This window comes from Monodon monoceros, unplaced genomic scaffold (assembly GCF_005190385.1).
Source record: "Monodon monoceros isolate NGI ecotype Baffin Bay Population unplaced genomic scaffold, NGI_Narwhal_1 Super_Scaffold_22, whole genome shotgun sequence".
Lineage (NCBI taxonomy): Eukaryota > Metazoa > Chordata > Mammalia > Artiodactyla > Monodontidae > Monodon > Monodon monoceros.
In genome coordinates, this window is record NW_021703779.1 from 13,037,419 (window position 1) to 13,064,047 (window position 26,629).

The 26,629-nt window shown below is 44.4% G+C and overlaps 1 protein-coding gene across 2 annotated transcripts in view; it reads right to left on the minus strand.

Annotated features, from left to right (window-relative positions):
* PIR (pirin) overlaps positions 1-26,629 on the minus strand; it is a 105,146-nt gene that overhangs the window by 42,240 nt on the left and 36,277 nt on the right. For both annotated transcript variants that reach the window (XM_029240353.1, XM_029240352.1), the window contains exons 3-4: positions 17,554-17,637; positions 15,437-15,643 (exon numbers count right to left, since the gene is read on the minus strand). In XM_029240353.1, the coding sequence (XP_029096186.1) occupies positions 15,437-15,643; positions 17,554-17,637 (291 nt within the window). The remainder of the gene's footprint in view (positions 1-15,436; positions 15,644-17,553; positions 17,638-26,629) is intronic.

Below are 26,629 nucleotides of genomic sequence, written 5' to 3' on the forward strand. Positions count from 1 at the left end.
TCACATTTTGACATACACATGAAGTGCTACGCAAAGAAAAGACAAGAAACTCTTGGGCAAAATGCCAATGATTCTGTATAGGGTGAGAGCTAGAGAGGGCCAGACCACATTTTTTTTTTTTACATCTTTATTGGAGTATAATTGCTTTACAATGGTGTGTTAGTTTCTGCTTTATAACAAAGTGAATCGGTTATACATATACATATGTTCCCATATCTCTTCCCTCTTGCGTCTCCCTCCCTCCCCCCCCCCCCATTCCCCCCCCTGTAGGTCAGACCACATTTTTAACTTCTATCAGCCATAAAGGATTGCGGAAAATCTTGACCATCAAGCTGTCCAGCTGACCAGAAATTGTGGACATTTTAGCCAAATTATTCTACAGTCTAGTCTCAAGAGTATCCTTTTTCAAGAAGCATTTTAATCAATAGTAACACTTGAGTCCCTCTCTTCTCACCTTGTATTTGGGGTACAGGTAGTGAGGAGAGAAGAGCTAAGGAGGAAGGGAATAAAGATGCTGACAGGACTCATGAGCCTGAAATTTAATCAGAGACATGTTAATTGTGAAAGTAGAGACTTTGATTTCTTCACCCTTTGAGTCAGCATCCTTGCCTGAAATTGGGTTACAGATGTTCAATTTTTTTTTGGAAAATTAAAACCGGAGAAAGAACAAACGCCCATCCCTTATATGAATAATTCATCCATAATCCTACAAAGGCAACAGTACAATAAAATCACAAATGACCCCCAAATATGCCAACTGGGAGCCTTCCGATCGTTTATCTCCCATCCATGGGTAATGTTTTTCAAGGCTGAGTCAGTAAATCTAGTAACAGATGCTAGAATATTCCTTACAGGGCTTTATAACACTTTTAATCTCTAATAGTTACACTTGGTATTTACTAAGGGTCTTTAAGAGTTCTTGTAAGAAAGTGCATCGACATGGGAGACTATTTGGCAAAGACATGACTTCACAGGGCTCTGGGGACAGACGATTGTGTAGACATGAACCTTCAATTTCATGTCTAAGGGGGAATCTATTATGGCACAAGGCATCTCCTATGTGACTGTTTGCAGGATGTTCTGACACAGTCGAGGCATCTGAAGACAAGTAAGTGGCTGAAGGTACCCTTTTGGTGTAGAAAGAGATGGAGGTTCATTCTGAAGCTTTCTTCCATGAAAATGAGCTAAGGCATTCCCAAACTGGAGAGAGACATACTCGGCAAGTTTATGTACAAGGGCTGAATGGTGTGATAAGGCAGGGCTACTGTGCACATCAAATGGGACAAAACTCAGGAGACCTGAGTTTCGGTCTGGGTTCTTTCCACAACGAGATGTGTGACCTTTGGCCCAGCTGAGTTGCCGCGTTCTCATCTACAACGCGGCGGAGGTGGAGAGCTGCTCTCTCACGTCTACTGCTGCCTGACGCTCTGATTCAAATCATGCCAGAAGAAAAAGGGAGAGTAGGTCTTGCCTGGCTGGAAAAGCATCTCATACTATCAGGAATTCTAGACTCTTGCTTCCCTAAGAACTTCACTCACATCTTAAAAGCTCATAACAGCAATGAAAGAGGTGAATGAATGGAAAGCTTCCTGTCCAGGTGTTATATAAATGGGCCTGACGTGGCCCCTGTGTATGAAGTAAAAATGGCACCCATCTTCTTTACTTCTTCACAGCAAGCTAGGACCTTTAGCTCAAAGCCTGCTGGAGCCCAACTCAAATTTTCACACACCCAATCACTTTAAATATATTCCAAAGAAACACATTTTTAGCCATTTAGAGCCTACCTACTTTACATATCCTGTGGAACTGCCCCCAACATCTACCGCAAATAAGGACGAACTCTCCAGCTACAAAAGACCCCGCACTGCAGTTGCCTTTTGGAGCTCTCTGACCCAGAGACTCTCCACCCTGTTGCTGAGTGACATCACCTAAACACGTAAGCCCCCTCTCCAATTCCTGACTCCCCAGGGAGCTCCCTCATCCTAGCCCCCTTCTGGGTGGTGGCCTTGCGCCACTGTCTCTGGAAGGTCTCTGACCGTGACGGACTCCCTTCTCATGCCACCCCGTCCAAGCACCACCTAAACAGAGCCTGTGTGTTGCTGCCTCTCAGGAACCTGTCTCTTCCTTGATCAACCCCCAGGACCCCAAACTTACTACACCAAGCCATCTGACTGAAGTAAGTATACAAATAGGCTCCAAAAGTATCAAATATGGGTCTCCCTTCTACCCAGAAGTAAGAAGAGTGCTAAGTTCCCTGCTACTCAGCAACAATTCTGAGAAACTGAAGAGTTGACAAGTCTGCTGAAGGGCTGGAGACCTAGGGAAGGGTTGGTACTTATCCCCCATCCAGGGCAGGGGATTGTTCATGAATTCCTGGGCGAGGAGGAAGGGGTCAGCTCCTTAGCAAAATGACTGATGGGTCAAGAATTCCCTCGTCAACGTCCATCTCTCCTCTTAGGCCCTCTCTGTCTTTAAAGTTTCCATGGGAAAGAAACCCGCTCTCAGCAGAAAATCTCATTTCTGTTGGGTTGTGCTGAACTGGTAAGGACGTGTGTAGGCTTGTGGTTAAGAGCACAGAGTCAGGGGCCAGACATCCAGTTAGAAGGCCAGCTCTGTCACTCACTAGATGCATAACCCTGGGCAAGTGGCTCATCTCGCGATGCCTCAGTTCTCTCCCTCATCAGGCTGCCGTGAGAATCTGACTGGACACAGTCAGCTTCCCTGGCTTATGAGGCCTCGGCCACTTCTGGAGACCCCTAGGTGCCATGGCTGCTGCCGCCTTGGCCCCTCCTGGCTGACTGTCAAGTTCTGAATGGCTTCCATCACCCCCCCAGAGTGGCGGGAGCTACAGGAGCTCCAGAGTCTGGCCTGACAGACCTCCACGCCCAGACAGGAGTGAAGATCCGAGCCACCAGATGTGGTGTGTGGCCTCCACAGAGGCCGCCGCAGGGGGCTGGTGACGCAATCAAGAAGGGCAGGGAATTAGCGTCCACAGGCTGACTTTGGCCAAAGAGGGATGGAAGGTGTAGGATGACAGAAAAATTCTTCCTGTTTCTTCCTTCGTTAGAAAGTCCTGAGCCACAGTTTTCTGAACAGGCCCCCTGTGCCACCAAGCATCTGTCTTGCTTCCCCTCTCCCTCACTCTCACTGCCCGGGGGCGCCCTGCCTTAGGCTCTGTTTTCCAGAGAACCCAGGTGAAATCACGAGTAAAAGAACCGATACAGGTAAAGCACTCAGAACTTCACTGTCCAATACAGTTGCCGTCACCCATTTGTAACTACGGATCACAGCAAATGTGGCGAGTGTGAATTGAAATGTGCTGTGAGTGTAAAAAAAAAAAAAAAAAAAAAAAAAACAGTGGATTTTAAAGACTTGGTACAAAAAATATTAAAAATCTCATTATAATTTTATATTGATTATATATTGAAATGATAATATTTTGGATAATTGGCTAAAGTATACTATTAAAATTAATTTCAGCTGTTTGTTTTTACTTTTTGAGTGTGTCTACTGAAAATTTGAAATGACATACGGCTTCCATTATATTTTCATTGGACAGCTCTGACTTAGAATTTAGTACCTTGTAAACCTACAAAAGATGTCAGCCATTTTCATTTCTCATCCCAAGAAATTCTAGAGATTTGCTGTCGGTAAAGTCTAATGACAAAAAGGGAATGTGGGAGCAGAAACGGAGACAGATAAGGGAAAGGAAACAAATATTTATGAATTACACTCTTTGTTGCTAGGCACATTATATACCATGCACTATGCGTCATTCTCCCTATTCAGCAGATGAGGAAATAAAGGTGCAAAAATAAATTTTCCTAAGGCCACAGAGGTATTAAACAACAGAGCTGAAATGTGGACCCGGGTCTACTGGACTCCATAGTCCATGCTCTTTTCCATCTATAGTACTGTCAAAGGATTGACTTTCTAATGGTACAGTTTAGATAATGTAACTGAAATTTTTTTGGCGTGGGTGAGGGCATCCTAGAATCCTTTAAGTCACCCACACAGGAGATCACCTACACTAAAAAACCTAAAAGCTGCTGCTGGGCACAAATCAATCAATCAATCTCTCTCTCTCTCTCTCTCTCACTCACACACACACACACACACACACACACACACACACACACACACACACACACACACCCCTGCCGTGGGTACATGGGAATGAAGTGGTCATACACCACGGTCTATGGCACGTGGTCACAGACACCCATGAAAGCCCCTCATTTTGTATTTTTTCTCTGTCATCCTCTGCCTCAATCCCATTCCCCCACTGGCTCTCAGTCAAGCACACCTAATGAACATTCTTCCAACCTACCCTCTGTATGTTCATTTAGAAAGACAGGTGGCCTTAAAAAATAAAGTGGTATTGTGTGCAAAACTGCTTTCTTGTTCTTATTTATTTCACATTATTTCCTGAGATCTAATAAAACAGCTATAAGTAAACATAATCCATTCCTTCTAGCAGCTGTACCATATTCCATAATACGTAACCACCAAATTATACTTACCTTTTCCCTAAGTGGTCGCCACCTACATCATCTCATGACCACCATCATATGTCTACTTGGTGAAGCTTTGCTGGAGTAAATATCTATGAGTGGAATGGCTGGGGCATACCCTATATGCAGCGCTAGCTTACTAAGTAATTCCTTGCTCTCCACAAGGAATACAGTTACACTCACCGGCCACACAGGAAGTTTCTATCTCCTCCTGTCCTTCCCAGCACTTGATAATACCCACCTTCCTGATTTTTGTCAACTTAAAAGGTATCAAGTGGTAGTTTATTAGAATTCACATTTCTCTGTGTACTGGTCAGAAGAATACCTCTTCATATTCTTCTTAGCCTTCAACAGTTGGGTGGAAGATATTCTAAAGACCTGGAGTTGCCACCAATACAAGCATCTAAATTTCAAGAAGGCACAAATGTCTCACCTCAGAGGATGGAGAACTATGAATACATGCTTTGTTCTCCCAACTATGTTAATGTTCTGGCCTCACCGCGTACATCGATTTCCTGCAGATGTAACTGCTCTAGGGCTCAGAGATTTTCTTGTGCAACAAAATCTCATGGAACCAGGGCTGGTATTGCAATAAATGTGTGTCCTATTATCTTTGGGGATATTTTTTAAGTGAGACAAATGAGAACTGGGGTAGAATGAATTCCAGTTTGGCAGTCCTGATGGAGCCACATCCAGTCCAGCGGAGGCAACCCAGCCTACTGCGCTTATAAAAGAAAAAGAAAATCCATATTCTACCCAAGCAAAGCAGAATTTAAATTGGGTGAAGACACTTTGGAATTTTATTTAGAATATAATTTTTAATTATAATTTCTTTTGACTTGGTTTATAAAGGCAACAAGTTTCAGATCAGAACCTTATTCTCTTCTTAGAGATTTGATGATGGGAACTTAGAGCCTAGAAAGGTGAGGAGAACTGAGCCAGGCAGGTGTCTGAAGGTGGTGGGAAAGAAGGGCCCTGTTCTGAGTTTCAAAATGGTTGCCTTTAAAAGGAAGCATTGAAATTTCTCCAATTGCTATTTCTAGTTGGACCAGGAAAAGAAAATTTGGGGCCATCATGGTTTCCTTCCATAATGTTAAAAATGATCATCTACATGGAAGCACAACAGAGCAAGGGGGGCTGCATGAGGGGCTTCAGGTTTCATGAAAATGAGGCAAATTATCATTATTTTATTCGTCAATGAACCTGGTGCTTAATCACCCCATGTTGCGTTCCAAATGGAACCACTCTAGTCTCCACATGGGTGACCCCTTCAGACAGTGACGTGAGAGCTGTACCGTTGGAATTTTGCACTGTTTTGGTTTGGGTCATGCAGAGAGGGAGAGAAAAGCCAGAGGAGGCAGAAGAGCAGTAACACCAGGAGAAACATCATCGGTATATTCATGATTTTCTTAAAGACACAAGAGAATCAAATTGACAAGTTAAACAAAAAAAGAGAGAGAAATTAACCAAATTACCACAAAAGTTTTACATGGTAAAGATGATTAACAATTTTCATGCTTAAAACAATGGACATACGTTTTGAAGGCCTCCTAAAAGTACTCAGTTATTCCACTGGACAACTCTGACACCTATGAACAGAATCGCTTTCACTCATGCTGTCTCCTTCACACTGTCTAGACTCTTTCCACCCTTTGCCAGGCCAGTTTGCTCCTAGATTCAGGCCTGCTTCTCCTGACGCTTCCAGACTGGGCTGAGCCCCCCATCTGTTCTGCCCTCCCCTAATCCCGCCATGTTTACTAGCCCAGTGACTCAGAAGAGCATACTCATGTTACCAGTGGATGTGTCTGTTCCTCCGATGGTGCACTTCCAGCTCTCTGATTTTTTTCCTCTTTTTCCCTTACATCTTCACAGAGTCTTGCACATAGGTATCCCTCAGTACACATCTGCTGAGCTCAACTGAACTACAGTGGCATAAATACCTTCCTGGAAAATCCTCCCAGTTCCCCAATGGCCAGTGCGGGAGTCCTTCCAGCAACGGCTGGCTCTGACCATGTCCTCATCTCGTTTTACTAAGGGTATACACTCAACGGCCCGTGGCCTGCAACACATGGTGAAAAGGACTCCCTGCGGTCGGAACATCACAACATGCCCCTCCTTTACGAAGTCATCCCCATCCATGATTTAGAGCCCATTAGAGTGGCAAATTTTTAATGCTTATCTCTCTTGGAGTACCTATACCTGACCACAGGACAATTCTTAATGAAGCTTCAAGTAATCAGAATTCTACCTGACACCAAATTTACTCATCACATTTTAGTGTGAGTTTGGTCAAACTGTTCAAAAGCCACGTGATCCCAAAGATTTGTGCTTCGGGCAAAATAAAGTATGGTGTTCGTAGCTCTCAACAGTGTAGCTCTTTATGTGCCAGTACCAGTTTTTAAAATACCAATATCCACTTCATTTATATCCACAGGAGCTCAGTTTTTAATGCAAGAGGCAAGAGCCTTTGAAGCTCTCTGAAGCTGTCCTGTGTTTTCTCACTGTGGTTAGAAAAAAAATCTGTTATGTGTTCCTGGGGAAAGACTTCTTATATCCTCAAAGGATAAGCCTTGACAGTCACAGAAGTGATTATAATGATATGTAAAGTGTCCGCTCACCTTTACTGAAGGTGATACCTTGCTTTTTATAGCTTTCATTATGCTCTTAGTCTAAATCTGCTGCTAATTTGTAACCCTGATTAGTAATGGCCAACAATGTATGAATGACTCAGGATGTAACTTCTGGTTTAAAAGTGCACTTATCCAATCTTCATTTACTGGCAGACGAGGGCTCGTCGACACCACTGGAATGTTCTTCCTAGGTGATTGGGTCGGCAGGGACATCTTGAAGGCATAAGAGCATCTGGCACCCTTCGTGCGCACCAGGAATGGTATTTCTGGGGTGAGCAGGCTGCCCTGGGCAAGAGCAGCCTTCTGTAGAGCTGATGTGAGCAGATCCTGACCACTGTTTATTTGAACATTCCTAACTGCAAATGAAGTGCCAACTACGGCTGCCAACTCAGGACAAGGACAAGCTCTTTGGTGTCTTCCTACTTAGTGAACAACACTAACAGACCCAACTGTGCCTGGTCTCACACTCAATCAGAACCAAGATTTGCACTTGTCTGTGCAACGAGGCTGATCATTTGCTCGAGCTACCCAGCCTGTGATGGGGCGGGTCCTATAGAATGAACTGCTTTGTGAAATTCGAGATGAGACAGGGCTGCACACAGCAGCCCACCTGACCTTACCCTCAAACTACGCTACTGAAAAACCCTGGGAGAGAGAGGGATGCAGGAATTTATATACAACCAAGGTCAGCCTTGGGTAAAATCCAGGAGTAGGCAAACTTGGCCTTGGGTCTCCCTCCTCCCCAGTACTCTGCATCATCTCCTTTCACGCTGTCACAACCCCACCAGCATCTGGTTGCTTCTGCTCGCCTACGCAGCCCCCCACATGATCCCCAAACAGCCAGTGCACCCCTACTATCCAAGCCTTTGTATGAGCCATTACAACACATGACCCCTGTCCCCATCTCTTTTGTTTCCTTTCCTACCTCCATCCACACCAGGAAAATTACTTCTCCATCCGCCGGACCACCACGGAAGTTTTACACAACCGCTGTTTTAGCATTTCTTGTATCACATGATACTTCTAATGTTGGCCCGTTTCTCCCCGCCCCCGGCTAGACTGTGACCCTATTTGAGGACAGAGGCTGTATTTTATTCACATCGTATCTCTAGGGCTCTGCACACTGTACCCACAGCAAGTATCTAATGACTGAATGAAAAGAGCTCGTAGAGAAATGGGACGCGTGAATCAAATGATAATTGTCAGTCCAAAGATCTCATGGATGGTGAAGACAGGATGGCTTTGTGGATCTAGGGCAGCTGAGAAGGCTTCAATAAAGAGAGGGGACTGGGCTGGACCTTGGTGATGACGAGCAAGGAGATGCAGATGGTGAATTCCTCGGCTCCACATTTCTACAGGACTTCGCACCTGACAATAACTTTTCCTCCAACTGCTCTGTTTCCCTCTTGCCCTGTGTCAGAGGAAGACCAGGAGGCTCTCTGCCTTGTGTGATATTTCCCTGCCTCTCGCCCCACACTCACCCATTAAAATACATTTATTTAAAATCTGAAAAGGGAAATTCAGCGTGAATTCGTTTGGGTGATTGTGAATTTCTCAGGAGGGACTTTTTAAAAGCATTCCTCATAGCATTTAATTAAACATGGACCATAAAAGAAAAATCAATGGAAATAAAACCCAGTGGAAAATGACACTGTTGTCACAAAGAAAGATAAAATTGCATCATTAAAAATCTTGAATTCCTAAAATGATCAAATTATATTAGGTTTCCAGAAACTGCCTCTTAGAGACAATGGCCATCCATTAAAAAAATATTTAGTATTTAATATAACACTGAATACTCCAGTATTTTTTTAAGCTCTTTTATATTTGTACCTATTTTTCTTACACTGAAAAATCTTGATTCCTAAAAATGTTAACAAACTTACTCATTTGTTTTATTTCATAATATGTACAAAACTGTTTTAAAATTGTAGTGCCAACATTAACAATACAAACACAAAATGAAGCTTAAAATTTTATGTTTTTGCCTGTAGAATATATCCCACTCAAACTGTACAGTCAGAGAACTATGTTTAAAAGCCCTTAAAATAAATATTTTCTCTGTATGGTTATGTTGCTGAGATCTTTACACAAATTTTTACGTTCTTCATTTGTTTCCGTTCGGTTTTCATTTTAAGCTTTGGGGTTTTTTTTCCTTTTCTGGTTTTAAATACGTAAACATTTACATCTTTCAAAATTAAAAATAAGAAGACATAGTGAGAGAAGTCCCAGGTCCATCCTTATCCCCCTCCATCCCAAAGGGAATGTTTTTTTAAATATCCAGTTTTTAAATCTATCACAGAGCGCTCCGATTTATAAATAGAAACAATGAACAGAGAGGCCTTTGGAAGAGAGGATTCCTTTCTGAGCAGGTGCCGTTTTCCCTCTGCTTGCTCTCGGGGCCAGCTGAAGCCTGTTACCCGAGCTCCCTTCGTCAGAAACCCACGGCTCCACTCGCAACCTCTGCCACTGGGAGACTAGCCATTATTCTTTTTCAAGCTAGACTCATGAACCTGCTGGAATACTTCAAAGGAAAAACAAGCGCCTGTGCTACCTGCTTTCAAGATTTATTGTTTTTTAAATGCTACCTTGAGAAGTTGTTCTTCTGGGCTTCGGAAGGAAAGAGAGGCCTCCTGGGGGAGGGGGTCAGCTTTCCCCATATCCCCAAGTGAACAGAAGCCAGCTCAGAAAGGCCAGGGAAATGGCAGGGGGAGCGGAAAACCTGGGGCCAACTGTAAAGTCGGCAAGGTCCAGTTCACATTGCCAGGTCCAATTTTTAAAAATTCAGATTGCCCCTGAAAGAGCAAAATGGGTACAATGTAAAAATGTTCTAAGTTTACTGTCCAGTGTTACTGCCAAAAACCCACTGCCATTTGGACATGCTGTAAGAGCATTTCCTCGAAAGCCACATAAACTACATTTTTTTTAAATCAAATCAAGGTAGGGGGATACTGACAAAATTCTATATTGATGATAAAGTGTTTCAAATGACATTTGGCCCTTGGAGTTTCCCGGATGAAAACAAAAGCTGCGAAATGTGGTACAGGCAGCTGTTTCTCTAGTTCTGGTGTAAGAAAAGGCGTGTGTGGGTACCAACGACCTGCCACAGCCTGGAGGCACCCCCAGCTCTCCGAATCGGAGGTGACAATCACAGGCTTGGCTACAAATCACATGCTAGCCCACAACCAACACAGGCTGATTAGTGGGCACGTTGGGTTTTGGTGCAAGGCACAAGAGGTCTCCCAATGCCTGCTGGAGCTAAATCGGGGCCAAGAAGGGGGAAGGCCCACAGGGATGCACTGAAAGCCAGTATGTCCGCTACTACAGATCAAGCCACGCCCTGAAACCCACAGGAAAGACGCTACCAAAGACAAGGAGACACCTGTCTGTGGACCCCCAAAGGGAACTACGAACCTCCAAACCTCTGCTCAGTGATTGGTGTCACTGCTTGAATTTAAGAAACCTGCAAGGAACAATGTGGGTCTTGCAAAACAGCCTAGTATTCATATTTAAAGAAAAAAAATCAATCTGGTTTTTATTTCCCTGCTTCCGAATCCCTTAAATAGTTTATTTCATTTGAAAATGGAAATTAGCTAATTCCATTGTTCTCTCAACTTTTTAGTTAGCTTGTATTAAGCTTACTGCAGTCATTCTTAATCCCTATATTGTCGATCTTATTACTTCAGCCTACTTTCTCTTATTCCAGCATTCGTTTACGTTTTAACGATTTCACTTATCCACCCAGCAAATATTTACTGATTGCCTTGTATGTATCAGCCACTGTTTCAGGTGCTGGGGGCACAGTGGTAAACAAGATCTGAGCAAATTACATGACACGCTTGGCAAACTCTTTTGGAAAGTGAATTTTTAAAATTTTGGTTATCCAATACATGAATATACAGTCTGCTCATCAGAAGGAAGCTTCTTCTTGTTATGACTGTGAGACACATGAACACTGCACAAAGCTTCTGCAAAGAAGTAAAAGTAGGACTTCCCTGGTGGCGCAGTGGTTAAGAATCCGCCTGCCAATGCAGGGGACACGGGTTCGAGCCCTGGTCTGGGAAGATCCCACATGCCACGGAGCAACTAGGCCCGTGCGCCACAACTACTGAGCCTGTGCTCTAGAGCCTGAGGCCACAACTACTGAGCCCACGTGCCACAACTACTGAGCCAATGTGCTACAACTACTGAAGACGGTGTGCCTAGAGCCCATGCTCCACAACAAGAGAAGCCACCACAATGAGAAGCCCGTGGACCGCAACGAAGAGTAGCCCCCGCTCACCAAAACCAGAGAAAGCCCACGTGCAGCAACGAAGACCCAATGCAGCCAAAGATAAAATAAATAAAATAATTTTTAAAAAAAGTAAAAGTAGCAACCACTTATAGAGGGCTTACTCGACGCCAGGGATTGTTCTAAGTTCTTTACCCATATTAACCAAGTTAATCCTCCCAATGACCCTCTGGGTCATTATAATTATCTCCATTTTACAGATGAGAAAACTGAGGCCCAGCAAGCTTACATGACTTCTCTAAAGGCAGTCAGTGGTGGAGCTGGCCTTGAACTCAGCAGTCTGGCTCAAGGTAGCCTTTTTCTGACCCCGGTGGGGCTGAGGCCTCCTTAAGGTTTGCTTCTGACATAATGTAATTTAAAACAGCAGGAGGCAAGAAGAGGCGTTTGTTGGGAAAAGAATCATGTTGCAGAGAGAACTGGCAATAAATATTCCTGATTGGCTGCCTGATAAGGATGGAATGGGGTTTGGAGAATTTCATACTCTCATGAAATAAACATGTGATTTTTGACCTTCCAGAAGTAACAGAAACTATTCAAAGTATCCCATTTTTATCTTTTCCCCCTTTCAGCCTTCACTTTACACTGTGCTGTCTTGGCAGAATCTTGCTCACAGTTGGCTGTGGCTTCCCAAGGGCTAAAGAAATGCCCAGACACATATAACCTGGGCAACAGGGACACATCTAGCTTTGGGAATATCAAAGGTCAGTCGTGCTGCGTGCAAAAGCTTATAGCGTTCTGCACAAAAAGCCCCTCACTACATAAAGGTTGAAGATTTGCCAAAAGCCACAGAATTGGACCTTAACATCTTCTATAGGTACCTAATCAAACTGTCCCTCCTGATAAGTAAACTCCCATGTCTTGAATCCCAGGAACATTACACATATTACAAACCGTGGTCCCCAGACCACAGCAACATCATCACCTGGGAGCCGGTTAGAAATGAAGACCCTCAGGCCTCACCCAGACCTGCTGAATCGGAGTCTGCATTTTAACAAGAGCCCCAAGTGATGTGAATATTAAAACTGGAGAAGTGCTGGAATGGTCACTAATTCCATTTTCTAGCTATTTAAGGTGCTGGGAGGGGAGCTGCTGGTGACTCTCTACTGGTTATAAACACATCAATCTCTCGAAAGGTATATTCTCAGCCTCACCTCATGATTTAACTTAAAACTATCTTCCTGATGCAATCCAATCATCCCTGTGTGAGCAGATATTAAGGCTTCAGATGTGCAAAACTACGTTTCTTATGACACGCAGAAAGAAATGGTCAAGAGCCCCCCGTGTGTACAATGACTCACACTGGTGTCTTTTCTTCAGAGCAGGTTAATTACCTTTCCCAAATCCCAGCAAGTCCCTTTAGCATAGATCACAAACATAAATCTCAGCCCAGCTCCTGCCCAAGTTAACACAAAGTAATCAAAATAATAATAATAGCAGCTACCGTTCGTGTGGTGCTTACAACACGTCTGATGCTGTTTTGACAACTTAAAGTGTAAAAAAAAAAAATCACTTAATCCTCACAGCAACCTTATTTTACACGTGAGGACAACGAAGGACAGAGAGGTTCAATGGTCTGCCCTAAGCCACACAGCTAGTTCATGGTGGTGATTCTAATCCAGGCCAGCTGTCTCCAGAGTCCACACTGGTAACCACAGCACCACATGGCCTCTCAGAGCCCAAATTAATGCTGCCCAGGCTTCCAAGAGTCCCTTATTCAAATGCTCTCATAATAAAGACTGATCGGGCTTCCCTGGTGGTGCAGTGGTTAAGAATCCGCCTGCCAATGCAGGGGACACGGGTTTGAACCCTGGTCCGGGAAGATCCCGCATGCCGCGGAGCAACTGGGCCCGCGCACCACGACTACTGAGCCTGGGCTCTAGAGCCTGTGAACCACAACTTCTGAGCCCGCGTGCCACAACTACTGAAGCCCGCCCACCTAGAGCCCGAGCTCCACAACAAGAGAAGCCACCGCAATGAGAAGCCCGCACACCGCAACGAAGAGTAGCCCCCGCTCACCACAACTAGAAAAAAGCCCGCGTGCAGCAGCGAAGACCCAATGCAGCCAAAAGTAAATATAATTTATTAATTAATTAATTTTAAAAAATAAAGACTGATCACTTATTTAGGAGAATGTAATTCACTTCAGAGGTTTCAGTTGACAAAAAGAGAGAGGCTGGCAGCTACTAAGACATTATTTCACTAAGTTAAAACATTATTAACGTCTGGTTTCTAATTCTTAGTTGGGATTGCAAGAGCACGTGGTCTGCTGCTTGGAAGTGCTTTAAAATGTCCTTCTGCCTGTAATCGGTACCAGCTCTGACATTAAAACTGCACTGTATTTTCTATAAATGAGAAGCAGTTGTAAATGTTAAGGATTCATGATATTGCTGGCTTTGATTATGCATTAAATCAGTGGTCTAATTTCTCTTTTTAGCTGCAGATAACTCTTTTTGTAAGTGAAATCTTAAAGACAATACCAATACATGTGACTGGGTAAAGCCTTGGGCTTTGGTTGAAGTGGAGAGAAGGAAATCTCTTGACCTTTACCATCTGCCTCAGTATCCCAAGAAGGCCCGTCCCTAGAGTCCTGAAAACACAGAATGAAAAACGCCAAGGGCAACACAGTGAGCCGCCTCTCCTCTGCACCAATTCAGCTCTCCTTAGACCCTCCCTGCCTGACTCTACACAAGGTGAGGTCCTCTGCCTTATACCTGAAAGACCTCACAGGACCTGTATTCTCCCCTGTGAAGCTGAAGAGAAGGAAACTCGACGCACAGTTGAAAAGCGCACTGCCCAATGCTTGGCAAAACACGAATGGGTCACAGAAACACAATGAAGGGTGACGTTTCCAACTGCAAAGTAACGTGGAGGCCTGCCAGGGCGTAGATAGCAGTCAGCTATATATGCTTATTAGGGAGTGAATTTTGGTATTTTTTTTCTTCAATCGCTTCTGTTTGCACTGGAAGCAAAGCAAAATAACACATACTCCCAGGCACAGTACAGGAAAAGAACTGCGGGTTACGGCGCATGAAATACAAAAACCAGTGAAGTCCTAACCAGTAATCATGACCCACCTCTTAACCATGAATGCATCCCACTGCCTGGCCATCATCCCTGTGGGTGCATATAAACAAAATTTAAATTTACACAAATTAGTATGTAAAATAGTTTTAAGTGCTCTTTGCACGAAGAGAATGGCAAAGTGGTTCCCAATATATTGATACCACTCAACAACAGGTAACAGACAACAGGTAGCACGTGTGGAACTGGAGGTGGGGGGGGGCCCTCCCAGATCCCCCCTTCCCATCCCTTTTAACCATTTCTGCCTAAGAGACCACACTACCGAGCTCACCACCAGGAACCTGGGCTCCAGGCAAGCAGTTCTGGTGTGCAATTAACACAGTACTGGCCATACCCTTTTCCTACCAAAATCTCTTCACAAAGTTTAGCCAAAATTGATCTCATTTGATTAAAAGGTGGGACCTGGAACCAAAATATTATAAAGTCTCAGTTAAGAAGAATGTACAGGGCGTGGCGTGTATGGATTAAATACATGTTCAAGTTAATTTTTTTAAAAACCTTTCTATGATGTCGTAGTGTGCTGTCCTTACTAAGTTGAGCATAAATAATTAAATCAATCTTCGGGGAGTGGAGTCAGTTTTGGTTTTTGTTTCTTAAACGAGGCACTCTAAAACTGCACGATAAACAAAAGGAAACAGGCTCAATCTGCACACATATTAAGATGAATCTTGAAAACTGCTTTTTTACCAAATTCTTTACATGAGCTTGCTTTCCTGTAATTTTCCTAACTCTAAAGGTTTGCACGTGGCAAAAAAAATTCTGGGTTCCCTTAGGTTGCATTTATTCTGACACCTCTGAAGCAAGTCCATCCCATGGGACTTGAACCGTGACAAACCCGGTGAGAGTTATCGACCCAGAGCGGGCCAGCCTCGTGTCGCTGCATACCTCAGCTTTCACAAACACACCACAGCGCGGCTTACCTTGACTCCCAGGCCTTCTCCAGAAATGACAGCAATGATCACGGCCTCCTTACTGGGTTTAGGGATTTCGTTGCTTTTCAGTTCCTGGTACCGAGGCTCCACCATCTTCTGTGGGCTCCTCAGGTTAACCCACATCTGTAGGCCGTGGACTGGCTCCTCCGAGCAAGGCATCTCGGCGTGCACGATGCCCCGGCCCGCGGTCATCCACTGCAAACACCAGACCGACAAGAAGGAAGTGTGACCCGGCCTCCAATGAGTCCACAGGTGGGATGATTACCACCTGGTAACTAAGTCAGGCACCTTACAAGTCTGCTTTCCGAGGAATAACAAAACGACAGAGACGACTGCCGGGGCCCTTTCCAGTTTTCCAAACATGTCCCATGCTTCCGCGTGTGCGATCAAATCATCAGCTCTGGAATTCACACAAATGGAAGAACCCCCTCTTTGGCATCCCTGAGTCTTAGATTGCGCCCCTAGATGGGGAGTTGCGGGCAGAGAGTAAACTGAGAAGTGCTCTCGGGAGACGCATCTTAACAAGTGAAGAAAGCAGGATTAGGCAGGGGGAGAAGCCAATCACCAATGCAGTTATTGTACAACGGAGGCCTTAGCCGAGCCAACAGGGAGCTCTGGAGTTGGATGAAACTTCAGAATTGTCCCAAATTGAGGCTTTCCTATCCCCACATCAGCAAACCCTTGACTGTGGGCCACCCTGCAGTAGCGAGCACAACCTTGGGAGAGGCAGTTCCCGGGATAGAGGGCAGCGCCCAGAGTGGGATGCAGCTGAGAGCCATCAACAGCCGGTATTCGCAGCAGCTGGAGGACACGAGGTGGGCCTACTGGTACCCGTGGAGGCCCACGGGACCTACCACACCATAGGCGGCTGACTTCAACACGGGGAACGGAGCCCTCACCACTTGGAGGAAGTTACTGCCTCCGCTCTTCTGCAGACTTTTCAAGCGTTCATTTACTTCTTTACTAAGAGCACATGAGGGGCCAGCCCCAGATGCCAACCTCGGGATCTGAGGATAAAGGGATAGAACACAAAAGGTAGGTTTCTTGCCCGTCTCAGCTTGAGTTCTCCCACAGAAGATGCTGAGACAAGGGCTCGAGTGCAGGGAGTATATCTGGCAAGTGGTACAGAAAGCACAAGTAGGGAAGCGCAGGAAGGGTGAGCCAGGCAAGGGAGAAAGCCACAAAGGGGGGTTAACGAGCAGGTTACACCTGTGGGCACCTGGGGCTCAATCCCACCGGCAACCATGCCGAGGCACGTTAGAATTGATACATGGAGGGCGGAAAAATCCACTTCCGGGGTCACAAGCAGTCGAAGCTATGCTTTACACTCTGCTCCGGGGACAGGTTACTGTTGACTTTTGGGCACGACTCTTTGCCCTTTTGCTTTTCTGCCTCTCAATCTCCTGTTCACTGAAACACCACAATTCAAATATTTGCAGATGTCATCCCCCCAAAAATGTAAATGATCCCAGAAACTACCTGTAGAGAGTCCACACTTATAAAAACTGGCGAAGATGAACCAAGCACTTCCTGGGGATTTTAATGGTAACACGTCTCAGACAGGACTAGGATGGTGGCCGGGTTTGGCTCATGCTCTTTAAGTGACAACACCTACCCCTGCAGATGGACTGGAAGATAAATAGAAAATTGTCTCAAAGGCAGCAGAGAGATCTAGAAAGATGAGGCCGGAAACTGGCGCAGTGAATGTGGCAGCAACTGGGACATCATGAGTGACCGTGACCTCAACAGCGTCAGGAAAGGTTTGGGGGGCAGTGCTGAGAGGCCAACCCTGATTTCAGTGACTGGAGGATGGGACGGAAGAGAAGGAAGCCGAGACAGTGACTTGTGATTACTTTTTTCAGAAACATCAGGAAAAGCCCTACGTGGGAGCTAAAAACTGATTGTGAGGGCCCAGGGAAGCATGAGAGAGGACTACAAGGGACCTGTGCAGGTTTTCAGGCGGAGTGCAAGAAGCGATAGAAAGGGACAAGTCCAAGGTGTAACAGACAGAGCAGGGGATGTGGGAAGCTACCAGAAGTGGGTGGGACGGAGCAGCCTCACCCAAAGACTATGAAACCATCAGCCATTCCTCATCTTGGCCATACCTGCAGGTCTCCTGGGTTCAACTGACCAGTGTGTCCACAAAAGTCCTCATGGGCCATGCTGCCCCCTTCCAGGAGGTAAGATACCTTTAGAAAAAGAAAAAAAGAAAAAAAAAACAGAAGAAAAAGTAGGTGTTGGAGGGCTGTGAAGAGTTGTTCACTTTTTCCACTGAAAATGTGTTGACCAAAGTGTCAGGAGCAACTAAGATGGTTGAGCTGAGGGGATGAACCTCAGTGACAGGGCCACGCTAGCCTGGGCAACATCTTTGAGAGAATTTCAAGTGGGAGCCCCTTCCTCCGGGCAGATGCAGCCCTGAGCAAGCAGAGCTCCCAGCTGGGTGAGAGGGACCGCCACTCATACCCTCAGCCCGCCGGGACGAGGCCCTGCCATGGTGGGTCCCAGAGCCCAGGGTGAAAGAGACGAAGCTCCTGTTGAAACAGCAGGAGCCCTGTTACCAAGGCCACGTTCACCCAGGTGTGTGGGACGACAGATCTCAGGTCTCCACACCTTCCTTTACAGGCTGATAGGAGAAATCCAAAGGACGTGTCTTTCCAACACCAGGCACACACACTCCTGAGGTGCTCAGTAAATGCTGGCGAGATATATCAGATGAATTCATAGAAATTAAAGTCAACTTTTCCAGAGGCAAGACCGTACTAAATCTAAAAGCATTGTCCGTGTTGACATTCTGTGTTGTCCGTCACAGTAGCCACTAGCCACAAGTGGCTACGTTTAAAATAATTAAACAAAATAAAAAATTCAGCTGCACTAGTCACATTTCGCAGGTTCAACAGCCCCATGTGCCTAGTGGCCACCACAGTGGACAGCACAGATTATAACGCATTTCCATCTTTAAAGAAAGTTCTATTTGATGACACTGATCTTGGTAAATAAATCTGAGTACCAGCAGCCATCTATGGTAGGCATTCTGTGCAGGGAGCAAAACCTTCCTGGGAGCGTCTGCAATCACAGTACCTCTTGGCAGAACGAAATTTTACCGATTCTAAACAGCACTAGAAAATCGAGCCCTTCTTATTTCATGATTTCACTAAACGGAAAAGTCAAGCAGCTCTACAATTCTCATTTTAAAAACGATTGTGATTATCCTAACTAACAAAAATGAAAAAGGCACCCAACTACTTAGCATTTTAAACTACCCCAGGGACATGGTAACATGTGAAATGTAAGACTTAACACTGAAAGCTTAAGACGCTGTTTGTACGTTGGTGCTGGGGTCCTCTCTGTACCCCTCTATTTAGATTCGACTTTCCATTTTGCTCATTTTGTACACACTTATGAAATTCATCTGTAATGACAACAAGAAATACCAATCAGCCACAACAGCTCTGAAAGGTGTCTGCAAAACCATGTTTACTGGCAAACCACGCGTGGCTCCCCGCCTCAGGCTTACGGGTGACAACTCCGATCATTTGCATCATTGGATGAAGTTTTCACATTCTAGCTATCCAAATGCTTTCTTTAAAGCTTAGATGTGTTTATCCGTTTTAACCTTGGAAACTGTACTTCAAAACTCTCTTTAACCATTATTAAACGAGCAAACCAGAAAATGCAGTCTGCAATTAAAATCCCAACATCTCTTGTAATTATGTAAGCCAGATCTAATTTTGGCTCAAAGACTCATTCCACCAAATATAACAATTTAAGTCACTACTTAAAAAGAGTAAATAATACTTTTTAAGGAACAAATCACAGATCTCTAAAACCACAAAAAGAAAGAGTAGAAACATTATATTTCAACAGGAAAGAAAAACAAAAAAAAATATACCCAAGAGGTAAGAGAAGAGAAAATATCTATGAAGGTTTCAGCATATATATCAGATACTACTGTTTTACACAAATAAGATTATTTCCTCCTCCATACAAGAACGCATTCTATATGTCTAGGCCAGATGGTTTTTGCAGTCTGTTTTTGCTGTATCCTAAGGCATAAAAAGTAGATCTAACTTTTTTTAATATGAAAATTCAAAAAGTTGTTTCATAACCTATAAGTGGCAATGGGTTTCTGATCATTTCCCTATACACTTGTGTATTTAGTAACTAGCCAAAAGATTATCAATTCATAGATGTAAAACTTACAACAGAATACTTTTTAAATAATAAAGATTTATGAATTCATTGAACAAATAGTCATTGAGGTCTTCCAATGGAAACGACACAGAAAATATCAGTAATTGTTTTCATGAAGCTCATATTCTCATGCAGAAGAGAGTAACTGGGAATAAAATACGGAGTGAGGGTCCTGCTGGGTAAGTACACGGTCGTGTGAGGAGCACAGGAAGGATTTAGCTCACACTTGGGCGCCAGATAAAGCTTCTCGGAGGAAGTGAGTCCTAAAGAGGGAAGGGAGTAAGCCAGACAAAAAAGATGGCAGTGAAGGTGGGCCAGGAGTGTGTTTCAGGCACGTGTGAAGACCAAGAAGTGAGGGAGATCATGACTCACTCAGCACGAATGGCAAAGAGATAAGCCTAGAGAGACGAGAAGGGGCCACAAAATAAAACCAAGATTGCACTAACACTAGATTCAGCCATGACCTTGGTGTCCTATATCAGTGTGACCCCTGCTCCATCAGCAGGGCAGGACCTTCCACAGTGTTAGGGAAAACCTCCGGTGCCCTTGGTGATATCTCCCTCCCCATGGAGGGTACTCCATTAACATTAACACTCCTCAACTCTTGCTGTACCTCACCCACTCCTCCATAGTGGGAAGGAAACAGCTTGATCTGATTGGTGGACTTGAAAGAGGAAGCTGCGCTCGCATAGCTGAACCCTGCTTCTCCTCTTCCTCTTTGGGAATCAACCTGCCACAGGTCAGGGTCCTCTTCCGCTCTTTGCCTCTGTGAGAAGGGCCAGCCCCCATGGCAGTGGCCTGCAGGGCTCCAGCACAGCCAGTGAGGTCTGAATAGAGTCTGCCTCAGTTTCAGGTGCTGTATTCAGGAGCCCAGCTGCCTGCAGATATAAGCCACATTCGACAGTGTCAGCTTTATTGGAAATAAAGGTCTATTTTTGTCTGCTATCTTTCTTACTCTTTCATCTCAACTGGTTCGGAATTCAGGCTAGGAAAGCAGGCCATTGTTTATTCTGCCTCTTCATATTCCCATCTCAGGGAAACTTAAGACCTAGTACTGTCATGCTCTTGAAATCTTATACTACAGCCTTATAAAAAACCCACCTCCTCTGGAGCAAATTTTATTTTATTTTTATTTTATTTTATTGAGTGCCGGATCTTGAAACCAAGTATTTGCAGAGCACTTACTCCAGCGCAAGTCAAGCTGGCTGACACGAGGACTCTTCGTGTGTCATCCTGCAGAACAATGTCACCGAGGTATACTGTGTACAGAATGGCCTTGGTAGCAACCTTTATCCCAGCAAGTGACAGGCAGATGGCTACAGACACTGGAGGGTCTAGACTGTGGTTAATTTTATGTGTCAACTTGGCTGGGCTAAGGGATGCCCAGATAGCTGGTAAAACATTTCTGGGTGTGTCTGTGAAGGTGTTTCTGGATGAGATTAGCATTTGAATCAGCAGGCTGAGGAAAGAAGATCCACCATCGCCAGCGTGGGTGGGGCACCATCCAATCTGTTGAGGGCTCGAATAGAACAAAAAGGTGGAGGAAGGATGAGCCGTTGCTCTGTCTTCTTCAGCTGGGACGACGATCTTCTCCTGCCCTCAGACATCAAAGCTCCCGATTCTCAGCCTTCGGATTCTGGGCCTCGGTCTGAATTATACCGCCACCTTTCCTGGTTCACCAGCCGGTAGACAGTAGACTGTGACATTTCCCCACCTTCCTTAATCACACGAGCCAATTCCTATAATAAATCTCCTCTTACATAATCTCTATATATCCAATTGGTTCTGTTTCTCTGGAAAACCCTGACTAGATTTTAAGTCTAAACCCCCCCCCTGGAAACTTGCTATCGTAATGGCAACAGTGCAACATTGGCACGGGAACAAAGGAGATCCATTTGTAGGGGAAATTAACATATAATGACAGCAATTTCAAATCAGTGGGGCAAGGATGCCTTTTCCAATAAACAGTATTGGAACAAGTGACTGACCAAATGAGATATGACTAAAAGAATGTTCACAACCTAAAAGTTGAGAGCTATATTGTATTCGGCGGGCATACTAAGGACCTCAAGCCCGCGAGGCAGCATCTCAAGTAAACCTGAGAAACTGCTCCGAGGAGGCCAGGGGGGAGGCAGGATATATAGGGGGTTTTGCAGCAAAGGGCAGGTAGTCTGTAGGTCGAAAGATTACTGTTAATTAAAGAAAACCAGATATCTCAAGTTAAGGAATTTAGTGCTTTTTTATGTATGGGAAGATGCAAGAGTCTGGGCTCACTGAAATGCTTCCTTTGATATGCACCTCAGCTATCTGGGGCCAGGATCCTGTGTTTTCACATCCTGAGTTTCCTCAGGGCTCACTGTGGGGAGTGGCTGCAGTCTGACGGCTGCTAGATGGCAGGTATTCTTTCATCCCTGAGTTCCCTCAGGCCTCTCCAGCTCACCAAGGCGGTGGCTGCAATCCCTGAGGACTGTGACATCCTTTGTTTACAGATATGGCAGGAAGTATTTTATTGCTCAGAGAAAAGAGAGTAAGCCCCCACTACATGCAGAAACGTGTTCCAAATGGATGAAGGATTTTAAAAATACACTTAGAAGATTTAAATCTAAGGAGACAACAAAAATCCAAAATGTCTGCACAAATCTATCTCAGCAATGTTTATTATGATGGCAAAAAGACAGGAACAATCTGGACGATGGGTTAATAGGGTACACTTAGCTAAATAATGGTACAGCCATACAAGACGATATTATTATGCACCTGTTAAAAAGTGATACAGATCTCTATTCACTGATACAGAAAAACGAAATATTATTTAATCAAAAAAGCAGGCTACAGAGCAGCAATTGTATTTAAAGGGTCAAAGGCAACGATGCATTTAAATGGGTTCATTCAAATAAAACTGTAGCCCGTCATGCTGTCTACGCGTGTAAGTGCCTAGATGGACACGTGTCAAAATGTGAACAAACGTCATCTCCAAAGGGTGGAAATGCAAGTACATTTTATTATCTGCTTTCTTTTCTGCTGGTCTACGTTTTCTGCAATGAGTAGTTTACTTTTTTACAATGGAAACCTTTTTTATTTGGGGAAAATAAAAAGATGTTGTCACTAATCAGTGAATGAAAGTGATATGCTTTATTGTGCACAGATGCTGGTGAATATTGGTTCCCTGTGTGCGTAAACTGGGGCTGGAAGGAAGGCAATAAGACATAAGGCAAAACACTAAGAATCAGAATAACTCCCTATTACCTGTGAGGACCACATAGGTACCTCTGCCTTTAATATGCTGCTAGATGGGAAAGATCTGGAATTCTTATAGAGGGCACTCATGCCAAAATAAGAATTAAGCACTTAGGACTCCATACAGAGCTTAAGAATTTCAGAGGACAAATAAAAAGCTTCCAAACTTCATACAACCAGTCAAACTACACTGAGCAGTGTCTAGAATTGCTTTCCTTTTCCTGTTATTCATGTACTTTTAATTAAAATAACTGCATAATAAAGGCAAATTTCTTTGTTTGGGCTGAAGCTCCCCTTTGGCTTCTCAAAGGAGTCCCTTTCAAATCATGTTCTTTCCCTCCCCCAAGATCTTTCAATTATCCAAGCCTAGGGACTTTCAAGTTGTTAATCATCTAAAACTATGTCAGGCAACTTGCAAAAGTAAATTGTCGGGAACATGAGTCACTTAAAGATGAAAATTTACATGGATATCAAAAGAGGGTTTTTGGTTTTTTTTTTGTAAATTTTATTTTAGGGAGCAGTTCCAACACTGTTTCTAAAAGACTAAGGAGACCATTATTGCCGCCTTTTTCCCCTACTTTTGCAGTGTGGATGTCCTCTTTTCTCTGGCAATACACAAGTAAACAGCATCTCCCCTATCCTAAATAAAATCTGAATTAGAGAAGTCTGGCCAACAATGCTTTACTGAGTCTGTAATGCCAACCTTTTACTACTTAAAGCAAAAAACACGCTTTTAGCCTTTGGGGAAAGAAAAATCAGAAACCCAGGAAATTTTATTTACTACCTTTTATTTATTTATTTATTTTTGCTAAGTGCTGTAAATGTTACACTGAGGCCTTAAGGATAAATTAAGGGCTGCCGAGGATTAAAAAAACAAAGAAACCTCAGGCAGTACTTTGAGAACTGACATGATCCAGATGATTTTTTAGGCCATTACATAATCGCAAACACCTGGAGAATTGCCGTGGGTGGTTGAGGGGATTGGGAGTGTTATGTTTAAACTGGAGACTTGCATGTGTCTAATTAAGTAAGAAATCTGTAATTTGAAACAGGTGTTTTCTTAAAGGACTTGCCGTGCTTCCTGGTCCTGCTGCATCCTTTCCTGGTCCTAAACTTTCCACGGGTCTTTACGAAATATCTGTGCTTCCTTGTCAGTTATTTGTTTCTGTGTTTGTTTGTATTTGGAAAGAGAAAGACACAAACCCACAACAGTAATGAAAGTAAAGCATCACCTGCAATATGAAGTTTAGAGAAGGTGTACCTCAAGGAGCTATAAATGAATCCTGAAGAACTACAGCACTGAACAGAGTTTGTTGTTTCTGGTTGGTATTTAGGAAGAAGAGTGTCATGACCTCATTACCTGTTACAGATGCAAAACACACTCTTTAAAAGAAAAAGGTTGTATTATAGATTAAACTCTGTTTTCTTTTAATTTCCATTTGCCCTAAAATGGTGCCCTTTTCTCTATTGGTAGCTGAGTAGGAAAAAGAGAAAAACAAAACAAAAACACGGGTTGAGGTCATGGCTGATGAGAGAGGCCGGCAGGGAACATCTTGCGTAATCGAAGCGGCTAACTGGTCTTCAAGGACAGAAACAGCATGTTTGAATCCATACAATCCAGGACCCGACTTATTTTACAAAAATGTCTTAATTTCTTGAGCAATCACTGAGAAACCTAGAAATTCACACCCTGCCCCCAAGTTGGCTCATCCAATCACGACCCCACAAAAACACCTCACAAGTGCCAGAAGGTCGTTTGCACAAAAGAGGAAAAGAGAAGCAACATGGTTTAGGTATTCAGCCAAGGGGCAAACCCAAACCTTTTAACGCTCTGCCACAACCCCCGGAGACACCCCCTGCTGGTGAAGCCCTGCCTCGGGAGCCACTCGGGCACTGGAGCCTGGGTGGGAACCTGGGCTTTGCCACTTACTTGTCAGGTGTGAGATGTGGGGTGAAGGCCTTAACTTCCCGGAGGCTCAGTTCCTTCACTTACAACAGGGACCTAGGCAATGAGCTCACCGAGCATGGTGAGGGATAACCCAGGTGATGCATGCAAAGCACATAACAAGTGTTCAGTAAGTTCTAGAATCAGCACGTTTGCCACATTCCTCGAGCAGAGATCCTGTTCATGGGTCCTCCCTCTGGTCCTCACTGGAGCTTCCTGGAATGATTTCCCCCGATATTCTCATGGTTTGTGTCCTTACTTCGTTCAGGCCTCTGCTCAAATATCACTGCCTAGGGACTTCCCTGGCCGTCCAGTGGTTAAGACTTAGCCTTCCAATGCAGGGGGTGTGGGTTCGATCCCTGCTCGGGGAGCTAAGATCCCACATGCCTCACGGCCAAAAAACCAAAACAGAAAACAGAAGCAATACTGTAACAAATTCAATAAAGACTTTAAAAATGATCCACATCAAAAAAAAAAATGTCACTGCCTAAGAGAGGCCACCCCCAACCAGGTCATCTATCTGGTCAATCTATTCTCAATCCTCCGACTGTTTCTTCTTCCTAGCTTTTTCATGAAGAGCACTATATTATATAATTATTTGGTTATTCACTTATTGTCTGTCTTCCCTAAGAAAATGCAACCTCCCTGAAGACTAGAACATATAGCTGACACTGAAGATGGATGGATGGAAGGAAGGAAGGAAGGAAGGGCAGCATCTTGTATTTGCATAGCATTTCAGCACTTAAAAAGCATGTGATCCTGGGAATATATTATCACCCACACGATACTGATGAAAACATTGTGGCTTACTGTGATTAAGTTTACACCATTAATAGCAGCAGAGAAAGGACTTAACATTTTCTGTCTCTGAGAATAAAACTATTTTCACTCTCCCACAGTGTCCCACAAATGCTGGCGCCATCTTGGCAGTAACACAGGTGTTGTGAGCACAGCACCTGCCTTGGAGGAGACAGCTGATGGGAGCTGCAAGAGGAGCCAGCGCTGCCAACTGCGAGGGCTTCAGGCAACCTGGCACCTCTGGCAAAGAAAGGGTCCTTGCTATTGTATACAAAGCTGAAAACGGGCCTCGGGATTCCCAGGTGAAGTGGAGAAAAGGTTGATGGAGGGCCAGGCAGCCCCGTGATCCCGCGATGAGGTGATCATGGGATCCTTCTTTGGTGTGGACGTTGACAAGTTCTACCCAACAACGTCTAACTACAGAGCAATGAACAAGTGACTTGAAAGCAATTTTCCTTTTCTATTTTTCTGTTGCTCCCCTCACAAAAGTCTCCCAAATTTATTAATTTTCCTTTCACCCTGAATAAAATTTCAGACATGCACATCGAGGTTCTATGATGATCACATTCCCAAATCTACTCAGGCTGAATTGCAAACTTCCTGAGAATCTTCCAGCTGCTTCTAGAACCCCAGATTCAGACATGCCCTTCCTCTTCAAACTCCACTCAGGATTCAACCCTTTGGGGGAATCTCTTCAGACAAACTACCCCTGGCTCCCCATGTCGTCAGGCCAGCCTCTTAACTGATACCACCTACATCTTGTAAAACTGTGGTCAAGGCGTTCACGTCCATTGTTTCATTTCCCATGTTATACTGAAGGGGCTTCTAGGGAATGGTGTGCCAGCTTCTAGAATTACCCCAATTTCCCACATACAAAAGCACTATGTTGGGCTTCCCTGGTGGCACAGTGGTTGAGAATCTGCCTGCTAACGCAGGGGACACGGGTTCGAGCCCTGGTCTGGGAGGATCCCACATGCCGCGGAGCAACTAGGCCCGTGAGCCACAACTAC